Consider the following 14,522-nt stretch of genomic DNA (forward strand, 5'->3'; position numbering starts at 1 on the left):
CAGGGCAGGGAAAGAAGATTGGGAGCACTAGGGTAGGAGTTGGAGGGAAGGGGAGATGTTTCTGTCGTAAGTGGGGCAGTCAAGATAGGCCTCACTGATTGGATTATGTTTGAGCAGTGACCTGAAGGCTGAGAGAGCAAGCCACATGGATGTCTTTAGGGGAAGAATTTTCAAGGTAGAAGAAACAGCAGCTACTAAGACCCTGAGAGTGTTCTTTGCCTGTTCCAGGGAGAGCAGACGAGCCAGTACAGACTGGCACAAAGGAAGTAGTGGGAGACGGTGGAAGGCGTTGAGGGTCAGAGAGCGGCACGGGGAAGGGGTAGGTCACAAAGGGACTTGGGGACCGTTGTAAGAATTTCGACTTTGACTCAGCTTTGAAACCAGTGCAGAGCAGAAACTCATCGGAAGGCTGGTATGCCCTTGATGAATCGGCATTTCGCTTTCGCCCACCATTTTCTACTTCTGAGTTTGCCCCACCCTGTTGGTGTTGGGCTGCCCCGAGTTTTCTACTGTGAGTGCTCTTGACCTGTTCATGAATGTTCTTTAAGGAAGAGAAGAGAAACAAAGGCCCAGTAGCCTCATGTCCGGAATAAGGTTAAAATAAATTTCGGAGATGTTTCTCGGCCTCCCAAAACCAATTAAGCGGGTTACACGGAAGTATTTCTAAAAACAGCCGTACAGTGGAGATAGACTGACAGGTGAGCAGATGGGGGAACCATCAACTCAAATTTATTTCACAGCTTACAACTCAAATGAGCATTCCAAAGTCAGAACAGCTGGCCCTTTATTCTGTAAGCCATTGTCCTTTGCTTGGCTCATCTCTCAGGAGTATGAGTGGATTATGCTCCAGTGGCTGTCTGTCTGTCGGTCTTTGACTTTGCAGGGAAAAATCCTTTGTAGAAACCAGGCTTTTGACGTAAATCAGATTTCTCCGTAATGCCTGCTTCTTGCATGGGTTATGAAGTTTCTAGATTCTGCAAATCAGTGACATTGGCCTGTCAGCTTTCGTTTTCAGAAGTGTATCCATAACCTACGTGACTGTTATTGTCAGATTCTGAGTAAATGGAATTTAATCAAATAGTCAAAAAGCAAAATCTTCAGATTTGTCAGAAGAAACATATATATATGTACATATATATACACACACACATACATATACCTATATATGTATATACATATTATGTGTGTGTGTATATGTGTGTGTGTGTGTGTGTGTGTGTGTGTGTGTATATATATTATGGTATGGCTAAAAATCACAGCTGCCTTGAATTGATGGTCATAAGTTATTCTGGAACCTTTCTGAAGTTTGAGACTGTCCCATGCAAACTTGACTTAAGTTTCAAGCAGCGAGGAAGTCCTGAAATTTGGAAAGGGTTATCTTTGGTCAATCACGGTCCTTTGTGGGATACTGTGCTGACAGGACAGCAGAGAAACCGTATTCTCTGGCAGAAAAGAGGGCTTGATGCCAGCCGGTGGGGATTTTGTTCCAGTAATTGCATCAAATTGGACCTTCTGCCATGCTGCAGGGATAGCATTAATATCACTCATTAAGTCATACGCCCTGTATGCTTCCCTCCCAACGGCAGAGTCGCTGGCAGAATATATTTTCTTCCAAAGTGTTTGTTTTCATTGTTGCCCTTTAAAAATAATGAGTTCATTCTATTCCCTTGCAAGGAAAGTTACTCTAGACTGCTTTGAAATTGTATATCTTTTGTTGGGCACATTTCTGCAATGATTCCATAGCTTTGTGTGCTGGGGAACCCAACCCGGCCTCTCTTAAAGCTCCTGACCAAGCTGCCTCAGACTTGATACATATAATCGTCCAGCCTATTTGACCTTTATATTGTTACCCTTGGCCAGGTAGAAGTCATGCAAGTTTCAGGTGACCCTATCATGTGACCAGAGACCAAAGGTCAGCAGCTCCTAAATGTTGAGCTGTCAAGGTAGCCCATTCATCACTATCATTATATAACTGACAAGCCGACAAACGAACCTCGGGATGAAATTGTTCTCAATCCTCTGCCCCCTGGGTTTACACCCCAGCGGTAGGCCAAGCAGTCTCGCATGTTAAATGGTTCCACGGGCCTATCGGAGTCCCCGGAGTAAGGGAAGGACTCCAAGAGACCTGTTCTATGTGCCAGACCCTGCAAAGTCACCGGTTGTTTGCTCAGGGAGCCACGCTGCAAGACTCTAAGAGCCAAGCCTGAGTCCCGTGTCCTCTGAAACGGACGCGACTCTAATGTGAGCTCTTCATGGGCCCAGACACACCCTCATGGCCCCCCTCCCACGTTCCACCTGAGCATCTTTGTGGTCTTTTGTGACAGGTTAACATGTTCTCACAAACTGGCCCGATCTGAAGAGTCCCTTGTGAAAATTGCCGATGGACCAGACCCTCCTCTGGAGGGTCTGACCTGGGGCTAGATGCCTTTGGAAAACTGTATTTTCGACAAGGACCCAAAGTGATTCTTCTGATGTTGGTATTTTGGAATCATACAAAGAGCTTGAGATTTGGAGTCAGGTGGTTTTGCCAAGTCCTGTCTCTATCCTTTGTTTGGCTGTGGAATCGAGGACAAGTCCATTAATCTTCTGGGCCTCAGTTTCCATTTTGAAGACAACTCTTTATTTAAAGAGACGTATGAAGTGCCAGGCACTCGGTATTTATTATGGGCTATTTGTAATGTTTTTATTAGCATTATTACTCCCCCTTTGGTCTGAGGGGAGATGTCACTGGAGGGCCACTGGCATAAGATAGAATTTCTTTATAGTTCTCTCCCCTAGCAATGAGAACGTCTGAAGTTTTTAAAGAAGCAGTCTCAGAGGGGTAAGGAGATGTGAGGGTAGCACAGTATAGTCACAGGCTGAGAAGAAGCCCCGGGGGGAAGCGGAAGGTGTTAGCAGTAGAAGGGAAAAGGGCAAGGTACTCCTGGACCTGAAGGAAAGACTGGAGGGGCCTTCGAGCCATTCTTTTGCCACAAAGCGTCCCCGACTTTTATACCAGCAAGAGGCTCTTTTGACCCATTTCTCTTCATCCCCTGACTTCCCCGAAGTACGAACAGGACATCGTTATCCCTTACCCCAGATTCTTCCCCTCTTTGGTGGAGTCCGCCATTAGCCAGGGGGGGCTCTTAGCAGTGACGTAGAGCGGGAAGAAGCCCCGGGTCCGTGCGCCAGGGGGCCGGGAAACCCTTTTCAAAAGAACTCTCTCCTTGGAGTCCCAAGTTGGAACTCTGGATGGTTTTTTTCCTTCACTTCACAAAATAAAACCCCAAACCCTAATGTTCATGGTTATTGGGCTCTATAGCGTATTCGTGTTACATTTCAGAGAAATCTTAGGCAGTAGAAGAATTGGGAACTGTGAAAAACACCGTTTACCTGGAGAAGGCCTTTGGAGTCCCAAACAGATGTGGAGAACACAAGTCCTTGGCAAGAGCTGGGCCTTGCCAGTACTGTTCCCTTCGCTTCCCAGTGGGTAGACGGACCCCGCGAGTACGCTGACTGATTGCGGGTAGACAGCAGCCTTATCCGTGCTTGAAAAACGGCTTGGTTAGCCACGTGTCGTTAGGCACAGGCATTCCAAGGCATCGTGGGGACATTTGGTTTTTAACGCACCTAAGCAGACTCTTTCTTCTGTCAGGCTTTTCACGTCTTCCCTGAAGTGTGAACCCCCCGAGTAGACTCTTACATGACCAGAAGTGAAGCCAAGCCTACTTTCTCAAGTGGTTGTGGTTGAAAAATACCACCAACAAAAAAAAGGGTATATTGATCTGAAAAAAAGAAAAGAGGAAAAAAAAAAAAAAAAGCTGACCCATGGGCCAAAGTTTGGCTTTTCCTCACTCTGATGTGTGTTGACTTTACTGATCTGGAAACATTAACATGTGGTACAGAGGCAAGAGGTTAAAAGCCTTTCAAAGAGAGGGTGAACATGCCCTTTGTTGAAGCTCATTTAACAATTGGATTTGCTTGGTGGTTCTGCAGTAGGTAAACTGAGTTATACAGATTTAAGAAGCTGATTTTATAAAACCAGCTTTGTCAAAGTAGACCATTATGGTAGCTATGACAGGGCAGCTCTTTATTTTCAGAGTTGTCCACGGTGCTGTGATGGCAGTGACGGAAAGTCCGAGAAGACAAATCCTGAATTTGTCAGCTCACTCGCTCTTCTTTCGAAAAGCGTCACTTATGATAAACTGGACCGTGTGTTCTTCTCATGACTAAGACAGATTATTTGGAGCAAAGCCTAGTGAGCCCAGCAAAACCAGTGCAGTGGACTGGTCTCTTACTCGAGGTTAGATTTGAAATGTGGTGTTGAAGGTAGACATCACGGAGAGTGAGAATTATGCGTGAAAATCCCTGAACTTGTACATAAGGTACTGTCCAGGATTTAGATTGTATGGTATAGGAAAAATACTTCTGTTTAGACACTGGAATCACCCTGGGTGGCAAGATGCTGTAGCACTCTTGGTCCCGTCGAGAAGGGGAAGAATGGAGAACTTTCCGATCCTGTGTTGGTCTCTTGCTCCCTCCAAACCATAAGAGGCCATAGAGGAGATTGTTGCCCAATTATATCCTTACTTCCCGCTATTTTCATGCTGATCCAGGCCACTGGGTTTTGCAAGTTAAATGTAGATTTGATGGGAAGCCTCGCATGCTGGCTTATATCCTTTGAGGGAGTGCGTTCTGATGTGGCTGATATCCTAAAACAGACTCCTGTTTAACATCAGCCAGAATGACTGTCAACTCCTCGTTGTAAATTACAATTCTGGAAAAAACTCTGACTTGAAGAGAAGTGTACTCTTTTCGTCACTGGGTATTTCCTGGTGAAGTTGTTAGTTTAAAATTTTTTTAATGTTTATTTTTTAGGGAGAGAGACAGACAGACAGACAGAGCACGAGCGGGGGAGGGGCAGAGAGAGAGGGAGACACAGAATCGGAAGCAGGCTCCAGGCTCCAAGCCGTCAGCCACAGAGCCCGACGCGGGACTCGAACTCACGAACCATGAGATCATGTCCTGAACCAAAGTCGGACGCTTAACGGAATGAGCCACCCAGGCACCCCTGAAGTTGGTAATTTAAATCACTCTCACCTTTAGGAATGTGATCTCTTTCATTTTTTATTTATAAGCGTTACAAGCGCCTCTGGCCAACATTGAATAATGAGTTGTATTTTTTAAATAGGACCTGTATTTTGGGGCTCCTGGGTGGCTCACTGAGTTAAATGTCTGACTCTTGATTTTGGCTCAGGTCATGATCTCACGGTTGTGAGATCGAGCCCCATGTCGGGCCCCGCACTGGGTGGGGAACCTGCTTAAGATTCTCTCTCTCCCTCTGCCCCTCTCCCCAGCTCACACTCTCGGGCGCACGCACTCTCTCTCTCTCTTGCTCTCTCTCTCTCTCTCTCTCGTTCAAAAATTAAATAAAATAGGACCTGTATCTATACATAGAGGAAAAGGAGGTCGACGCATAATTATACATCTGTGTGACATTTTACCTATTTTAAAGGGCTTTTGTATACATATTTGGTTTTATCTTCACATAATCCAGTGAAGCAGAGAACCACTAGTTTCCTGTAACATCTAAGGAAACTAACAGGTTGAGAGATTTTTCCCAGGAGCACAATCACAAGTAGTTTATGCTCTTAGAAGATGAACACGTGTCTTTCATTTCTGCAGACTTTATAGATGCTTATGGCGAAACTCAAAGTCATCAGAACGAAAAGGAAGTTTTGTCAGTCATTTGCTATAATAATAGTCCTTCTAGAACTTGAAGGGGAAAAAAAGCTTTGTTCCTCCTTCCCCTCCTTGAAATGGTTTGGAATCTCCTGAATATGTGAGTTTGTCAAGAACGGCTAAGTAGTCAGGGGACAGGGCCCCTTTCGTCCACATGGAAACGCATGACAACTGTGGAATGTGGTGGAAGGGGCAGCCGGCCAGATGCCCAGGTCTGGCCCAGGCCTGGCTCTCCCACTTTCCGTCAGTTAACTGTGGGTGAGGCAGCCCTCACAATGGGGATCAAATACCCACCTCCCGCATCTCCCTTAGTTTGTAAAACTCGAACTAACACAGCGCTGGGTACTAAGAGTCTTTTGGACATTTAAACAATATACAGAATGTAATTCTTGTAATCAGGAGCTGCTCTCTTCTTTCCCACTAAAAGATTCCCTCTTAGGAGTTTATTTTTCTTGTCCGCTCTGCAGTGTGTGGCTAGTAATATTTCCCCATCAAGTTCTGGGTTTTTCTGTATTTTTTTTTTTTTTTTGAAGCTGGCTTATCTTGCCGAATCTTCTAGCAGAAACCGTTTCTCCTGAAATCTTTATCATGTCACCAAGAGTTATGTAAATGCTACCTGTCCTTCTTTATTTGTTGCAAAATTTAGGGACAAGGAGGAAGACCGTATATGTTTTCTTAAAATCAATGGCCAGCACATTACTGTAAAACCTATTGATTAAAAACACAAAGTATAATGTTAGTCATTTAGTCTGTGAAGTGATGCAATAAGGGAAGAAATTTATCCTTTGACTTTTGCATTAACCTTTTATTGACTGCTTGCATACCCATAATTAACACACACTTTAGCTAAAGTGGTTAATTTTAGCACGGTGACCAGTGCTCGCTAATGTAGCTGAAATCCGGATCACCCAGATGTAAGTGTGGCCCTGGGGGAAATCAGCGGGGCTGAGGCCCTGTGTGAGTTACACCTGTGGGGAGAGAGTCTGCTCCCATCGGCCAGCCGACACTTTTCCGTTGCGTCCTGTCGTGTCACCAGGTCCTTCGGGGCGATCCATTCCTAGTATCGAGAGGTTTTGGGGGTGGCTCATAGCATCCTTGGAATGAAAATAAAGTGCATTCGAGAGGGAGAGAGATGCCATATGTGTGATTTTCCTTTGCTCTCTTGGTAATGCTTCACAAAAGGGGCCAGGGGGCTTCTGGGTAGCTTCAAGTTCATTTGCTCACCAAGAAGCATTAAAAACAGGATTTGCGTGGGGCACCTGGATGGCTCAGTCAGTTAAGCATCCAACTCTTGGTGTCAGCTCCGGTCATGATCTCACGCTTCGTGGGATCAAGCCCCGCCTCGGGCTCCACGTTGACAGCGTGGAGCCTGCTTGAGATTCTCTCCTCTCTCTCTCTCTGCCCCTCCTCTCTCTCTCTCTCTCTCTCTCTCTCTCAGTCTCAAAATAAATAAATAAACATGTAAATTTTAAATAAATGAATAAAATAGGATTTTAGGATGCGAATAGAGAGAACAAGGTTGAAAGGGGAAAAGATCATTTTCTTACTGTTTGAGTGGGTCCAGAATGATCTACTCTCCTTGGGAGCGTGGAGTTTAAGGAAATTTTTTTTTTCCAACCTTCTTGAGAGAAGCCATCCAGCTGTGGTCATTAAAACCAGCTTATCTGCGTGCAGAGACCTATTTGGATGACAGCAGCACCCCCTTGTTTTCTGGGTAGAAGTTTGTCTCAAGTAGAAACACCATTTGAACCAAAAACAAAAGCCAGCGTTTTCATGCCGTCATACCCGGATGGTCCCTGCACACACTACACAGTGTCGTCAGCCGCCTCTCAGTTTGGAGGCAAGACCGTCCATGTCCCCTTGGCAGGCAGGCCCATGGCACACGGATGTTGTAGTAAAAGGCGGGGGGGTGGGGCGGGAGTAACTGACAGGTGGCGAGCATGGCCAGCATATCAGCCAGGACTCTTTGGTCGCAAGTGACAGGAAACCCTAACTCAATAACGAATTGTGAAACTGAAAAAAGTCTAAGCATACCCGGCTTCAAGTGAGGCTCGATCCAGCTGTGAACAGTATCACCCAGGAGCCAGCCCCTTGCCGCGCGTAGCAAAATGACCGCGGCGGTCCCAGAGGGTGCGCCCTGATGGCTCACAGGAGATGAGAGAGGCTTTTGCCGCAGCCCCCACACCAGTCCTCTGGTTTAGCGTCTCACTCTGGCCCTGGATTGGGTCACGTGCTTCCCTGTGAGCCTCTTCCCGTGGCTGGGTGAGTGTGGTGTGCTCCTTGGGTGGAGCCAGTCAAGGCTCTCCCCTGCTGTAGACATGAAGCCGATCCCACCAGACCCCGTGGCCAAGCATGGGGAAGGGACCGGTTGCCTGCAGGAAAAGTCCCGTCTTCTTGGTGCGGGAAGGTAGGGATAGACACAGGCTGCAAACGTTCACCGGGGTCAGCATGCCTAAAACACGCCCTGAGAGAACTTAGGGCCCCTTGATTTTGCATACCGTAGAGCGTTTGTGCCAAGCAACAATCCGACTTTCTCTCCCGCAAATGCCAAGTCAGTCTGGAAGAGCCGCCGCTCAGAAAGTCGGACGACGGCGCCTTTTGTTAATTCTAGGTCTTCGGGAACAACTGTTGGGTCTTTCCGAATCTGAGCGTTTTCGCCCGTCGCTGGAAAGCTGTCGCAGCTTGGATACGTACACCTCAGCATCCTGGAGCATCACATCGCGATAGGATTCAGCCACGGGCTCCATTTGGCTCGAGCCAGAAAGAACTGCTTCCGAATCTCCAGAGCTTCTAGAGAGAGCCGGTCCGGAGGCCCCCCACTCAGCTGGTATGAAGGGAGGGCACTGTCACAGGGACCACAGGCAGCTCGCTCTACGCTTGACTTTACCAATTCTGTCCTTCGCTCGTGCTCATAGTAGACGTAACGGCAGTGGTAATAATATGTAATATCTGCTGAGTGCTTCCTGCATGCCCGGCAGTGTTCTGAGCACTCCGCATGTATTAATCGATTTAACCTTTGCAACAGCCCCGTAAGTAAGTGTTAGCATCATCATCATCATCCCCACTCGCTCACCGTTAACCACGACGCTTCGACCTCCCTCCTGCCCCGTCTTAGGAGATGAGCCAAGAAGAGGCAGAATGAGTGATCTGAGCAAGGGAAGTTAAAACTGAAAAGGGGCTGTGGCTTCAAGCAATTCTCAGTCCCCTCTTTCTCAGAAAGTTCCACGGTCTGGCACGGTGTCGACTCAGACAGTTCGATCTGAGGTGGCCGTGACCGTCCTCTCCTGTGGGTCAACGCATCACCCGAAACGGCGAGCCCTCTGCTGGGCCCCATCGCCACCTTTTGGAAATTGGCCAGGAGCACTGGTATTAAAGGGAGTTTCAAAGCGACCTGGAAAAATCTGAATTAAGACCGTAAAGAAACCCAACCAAGGGCTCTACGTTTAGCCCAGAGGGAGGCAGTGAATGTACACAGCTCCTAGGCTCTCAGGGCCTGGATGGAAAGGAGCTGGTGCCCGCACCAGCCAGGCTTTGGGTTGCAGAAAATCGCAGAACCAGAAGAAAACCTTTACCCAGAAGAAAAGCTGGTGGGAAGCTTCTAGAACGCGGCCGAAGCCAACCTCTGCAGCAGAGGATTGAATATTTGTAACGCTTTCTCAAAGTGAGGGGGCAAACCCGCTTGACAGGTGAAAAAGCATCTCTATTGACTTTTTACAAACCTTATGATATTCTAGGTGGATCGACACTTATCATAGCCCTTTAATCTGCCAGCCAGGATAATGTGCGCGCAGATAATTTATCCGCTGAGAGGTTGAAATGCTCAATTTGGAATAACTTTCCCTACCTAGTAAATTGAGCATCACTCTGTGATTCTGAAGCAGAGAGAAAGCACAATTTGCAAAGCTGTGCCGAGTCCCTTTGTAATTAGTCGCAGCTTCCCCTGAATATTAATTCCCTCCCATGCCTTTCATGTGATTTAGAGACTGTCTCTAGAACTACAGAGACGCACCCTCAGAACCACGACAGCAAGCGACAGAGTGTCAAACACCTATTATTAAGTAGCCTGCAGAATGCACCCTCTGTTCTTTAGTGCTGTGTGGGGCTTATCAGTGCAAACAGTTTAATATTTATGCTAAGAGGATTGTCAAAAGCAGCTTCTGTTGCTTTAATTCTTGTTTTAAATAAATAATGAGAACATTTAAACACATTACTCTTCTTGGGGCCCTGAGGTCAGCTAATCTTATTATTTATGAAGTGATGTGCTACATAATAGTACTTAGCGCATGTTAACAGACGCTATTATCAGGGTCTGATGCGGGGAGCCGAAGATATATTGGAATGTTATGTGTAATGTACGACGAATTGAGTGCATAGGATGCCGGTATAGCAATTAACCACGCGAGAAAATAGGTGTAAAGTTGAAGTATGTTTTCCCGCGGGGATCCCCTCACCATTAATAATTCCCCAGAGAAGACGATGTCTTTTCGTCACGAACCGTCTCTACCACCGCGCCCGGAACGGGGGCCAAGGAGATGCCGTTCTTTGCTCTCTTCGCAGCTGGCCCCACACGGAAGGCAGACCGTGGGCAGGACCACTTTTTAACTGATTTAGAGAACAATGCAGAGGCGGTGGGGGCGGGGAGGAACGCTTGCAGTTCTTTCAAGTGGACTCACGGTACTTCTTTTGAGTGTGTTCCCTTCCACCGCCCTGCGCTCCCAGACAGCAGGGAAACTGTTCATTTCGCACTGCAATTTGTTGCATTCTCTTATTACATTCTCTCTGATCCTCGTTTTTCAGACAAATAAAGCCAAAGCCACTGAGCTTTCCCAGACCAATTTTAAATAAGCCGGTCTCTCTGAGAGGTAGATGCCTGCCAGGGGGTGATGGTGTCGCCCCAACTTTTTTTTTTTTTCTTACAAGGCTATAATTTAGTTGCGTATGATAATTAATTTCTCTACTATTGATGAATAATCCATTTAATAAAAACCGTGATTTAAGTGTTTTCCTTAGGGAGTAACTCTTGCTAGCCTTTTAATTTAATTTTGTGGAAGTTTTCCCCACCTATTCATCAGTGGAAATGATTATTAACCTCTATTTGCATATATCCTTATAAATCGGTCTCTCCTTGGAGTGCCTTTTTCTGAGCACAGCAAGCTGGGACACTTGTAAATCTCTAGAATCTCCAAAGTCAATCCCAGCCTGTAATATTGTTTAATCTATTCTTGGACGTTTTAATGCAGTAAATTCAATTTAATCTTTCCCAGTAATCTAGTAATACATCGAAATCCCACAAACATTTAAATCTGATAATGGCTTAATCACACACTTTAAATAACAGTTGAGATAATGAAAAAATAATTCACCATTTTAAAGGTAGAGTAACTGAATTTCCCTGGTGATTGGCTTCTGTGGAGGCCACTGGAGATAATACAAAGCAGGGAATTGAAAAAAGAAAAAGCAGTTCCGGCACCATGAAGAACAATCCTTCTGTCTTAGAAGCACCTGCTTTCTGCCTGGTGAACTCATGATCCTTTCGTCTCATCACCACCACCACCGTGGAGGATTGTCTTTGGAATGTTTGGCAGTGTCGTTCCAAACTGCACACGGGTTTGAGTCTTCTAGGAGTTTCTTCCCGTGGATTAATTACCTCTTCCTATTCTTCCAGGTGCCAGTCCCGAATTGCCCGAACTTTACCTGTGGATCAGAAGCCAGAATGTCGGCCATATTGGGAAAAGGATGATCCTTCGATGCCTCTGCCGTTTGATCTCACAGACGTCGTTTCAGAACTCAGAGGTCTGCTTCTGGAAGCAAAACCCTAGAAGGAGCACAAGTCTTAGGTGGAGGAGGAAAAGATATTTTTGGCTTCCTTCCTCCAACCATGTCATGGGCTTGGACAAGGGTAGACTTGGCCTTTAGATTGTAGAACCTGGGTCCCAGATGGAAAGAGTAGGGAGTGGAGCCCATGAATATTAAAATGTTTAAAAAATGACGCAGTGTTATAATCTGATTCGGTATGAAACAAGAACCTGCCCCCAAACTACTGTTCCCCTCTTGGATTTTTAAGGTGAGGCCTTCATCTCCCAAGGGCCATGGTGACAGAGGTGAGCCCAGCCTATGACAGAGCCCATCCTCCTTTCCACCTTCCCAAACCTGTTCAGAGACTCTAGAGTAGAAGACTCTGAAGTCATCCAGGGGAAGATGGAATCTAGATCCGTTCTGCCCAGTTTCTCATGACGCCATCTAGAGGCTGTGCTGTCCAGTAGGTAGCCGCTAACTGGGTGTGGCTTCTTAAATTCAGTTTCAGTTGTAATCAAAACTTCAGTTCCTCGACTGCCCCAGCCACATGTCAAGTGCTTAATAGCCACATGTGGCTGGTGACTAGCGTATTGGGCAGCACAGATGCAGGACCTTTTCATCATTGTAGAAAGTTCCGTTGGATCACACTTCCGTAAACAGTTTGAGAGGAGAGTCTCTTCTCCACGGTCTGTAGTCCCTACCCCCATGGGCGGAACGAGTCGTTAAAGAGTTGCCACTTGCCCTTCTGTGAGACAGACCTCCATAAAAGCCCGAGTTACGAGTTCTCTATCTGCCCCCAGGAATGAAGACGTGTCAGAAATTAAAATGCACTCGACATCTGTCGTGAGGAAGTTTCCCTGATCTAATGAAGGAGACCCAGTCCTGTTTGCATTGCTTCATGGATGTAGCCTGCACATGCATTTTTCTAGAATCACCCCCATTCATAGGTGGTAGGTCGAGGCCTGAGGAGCCCCGGGGCCCCGTCCTGATGACATCGGTGCATCAGAAGGGTGATGGATAGTAGAGGTTAAAATCCGGGCTCTGGTTTCAGAGTGCCTGGGTCAAAACACACACCGGCTTTGTGACCTTCGGCACGTCACCGTGCCTCAGTTTCCTCACCTGTATGATGGAGACACGAAAGGCACCGACTCACGAGGGGAAGATGAAGTGGAATAACCTGGCTACAGGCGTAGAACGAATTCTGACAGGTAGTTAGATTACCCAGTGCATATTAGTATTATTATGTGTCAGTAAAGCTGACCTGATGTAGACGTTGTCCGTCCTTCCCACGCCCATGTACCAGTTTTGTCCCTTTTTGGCTTGGCTCCTGCCCTTCGGTGACCCCGGAAATCGCGAGAGTAGTTAGCCCCTCTCCCCAGCCCATTGCCTTCTCTTGTAGTGGTTTACAGCGGTAGGTTGGAAGCTGAGCAGCTGTTCGGCCCATTGAGAGGCGCACGGAGAACCAGACTCCGTCCCGCCATTAGACCCTCCCTGGTTCAAGGCAGCGCCCCCTTCTGCGGAGATAACCCCTGCAAGGCCGCGTTCCCCAAAGAAACCAGGGCTTCATCGTCTGGAGACTCCGTTCTCTCCGTCCTCAGTCTCCTCATCAGCAGACGAGAGACAGGGTGCCGCCTCCCCGGGCGCTTGTCGAGATTAAATGAGATCGCGGAGGTATGGAGCGTGTGGCGCATAGAAATCGCAGCCCGGGGAACCCAGGCCGCGTAGCCTCCTGTTCTATTTAGTCCCAGCGCTTGTTCTGTGTTAAAGTTCCTTAGGTGCCAGTATTGAAAAATTGGGAGATTTCGTATAAAGTAAAAGCGTGTGTATTCTCTTCAGAAATTCCGAACATCTGGCAGTCCTGGGCCTCCATCCTGGCCTGGCCATGAGCTAAGCAGTGTCTTCTCGCTCTTAGGCGGGATGTGAGCCCTCCATGGCCCCTGGTGCTCCCTATTAGCATTGATCCTAAACCCTACCCCTGGTGTCGGCACTCTCCAAACCCGCTTGCTTGCACCCCTGCCTTAGCAATAGATAATCATGCTTAGTGCTTAACCCCAATATGTGTGATGACTGTTGAGCTATATTTGTGAACTACTTTGTAGTAATATGTCTTGTACCTCATAAAACATTCATAAACAATAAAACTATTAAAAGGATAAGATAAGAACCCGAGGGAGGCGCTCTGCTCTTTCCTCCGTGCACGCTGGTGGCTGGGCCTGCTTCCTTGGCTTGGGTGGGGCTAGTCGGTGGAGATGGTTCAAGTCCTCCAGGTGGGGCCTGTGGTGCACAGCCAGGGCTGGAGGAACCACTCCCTGGAGCGAATCCAGAAGGGGAGATCTCGTTTTCGCGGAGGAAATGATGGCTTTCGGCAAGCAGGAGCTCAGCGCGTTTGAGGCTGACGTAGTCTCCACCGGGAGGTTTCGGGTGGGCAGAAGGAGGGACGGCCAGAGACGATAAAAAGTGGGTTGCGGCGGGCACTGGCCATCAATTCCGTTCCCGCGGGGCCAAGGGAAGGCCTGTTTCTCCCCCGAGAGCCAGGGAAGGACTTACCTGGGAACAGGGGCCGTGTGCGCGGTTGAGCGAGTAGGAAGCCTGGCCCTGGGACCACCTTGAGTGAGCTGTCCCCCCGTGCTTCCTGACGGCTTTCCCACCCCCTGGGCCCCAGCTGTCCTGAGAAAAGTGATCTGACGAGATCCCTGTGCACTGAGGTCCTCCTGACTCCCTCTCCCTTCAAACCTTTCCCTCGCTCCCACAAACCTTTCCTGACCACCTCGGTGGCAGCGGTGAGCCCCGAGCATCCAGGGCACGTCCCTGCCTTCCAAGAGCTCCTCTGTGCCAGCCCCCGTGCCGACTGCCAGGGATACGCAGGAGCCTATCGGGGGAGACGGACGGTAAACCGGCAAATAAAGAGCAAGATGGTCCTAAGTTCCAGGAAGGGAACCCACTGGGTGCTGGGGATTGATGACAGCTGGCTTAGATTAGGCGGTCAAGGAAAGAAGGTGACAGGT

General features: G+C 47.8%; 1 protein-coding gene across 2 annotated transcripts in view; it reads left to right on the forward strand.

Moving 5' to 3' along the window:
* The window catches only part of FTO (FTO alpha-ketoglutarate dependent dioxygenase), a 391,598-nt gene extending 377,912 nt beyond the window's left edge, over positions 1-13,686 (forward strand). Inside the window, exons 9-10 of one of the 2 annotated variants that reach the window (XR_008423371.1) lie at positions 8,333-8,548; positions 11,387-11,404. Coding sequence is in view for 1 of the 2 variants with exons in the window: in XM_019455928.2 (XP_019311473.1) it covers positions 11,387-11,540 (154 nt within the window). In the remaining variant the exon portion in view is untranslated. Of the gene's footprint in view, positions 1-8,332; positions 8,549-11,386 lie in introns of both variants that reach the window. The other variant, XM_019455928.2, reaches the window with a different exon arrangement.
* Positions 13,687-14,522: the final 836 nt, after the last annotated feature.

The sequence above is a fragment of the Panthera pardus genome, unplaced genomic scaffold (assembly GCF_024362965.1).
Source record: "Panthera pardus isolate Hobbes unplaced genomic scaffold, ASM2436296v1 HiC_scaffold_18, whole genome shotgun sequence".
Lineage (NCBI taxonomy): Eukaryota > Metazoa > Chordata > Mammalia > Carnivora > Felidae > Panthera > Panthera pardus.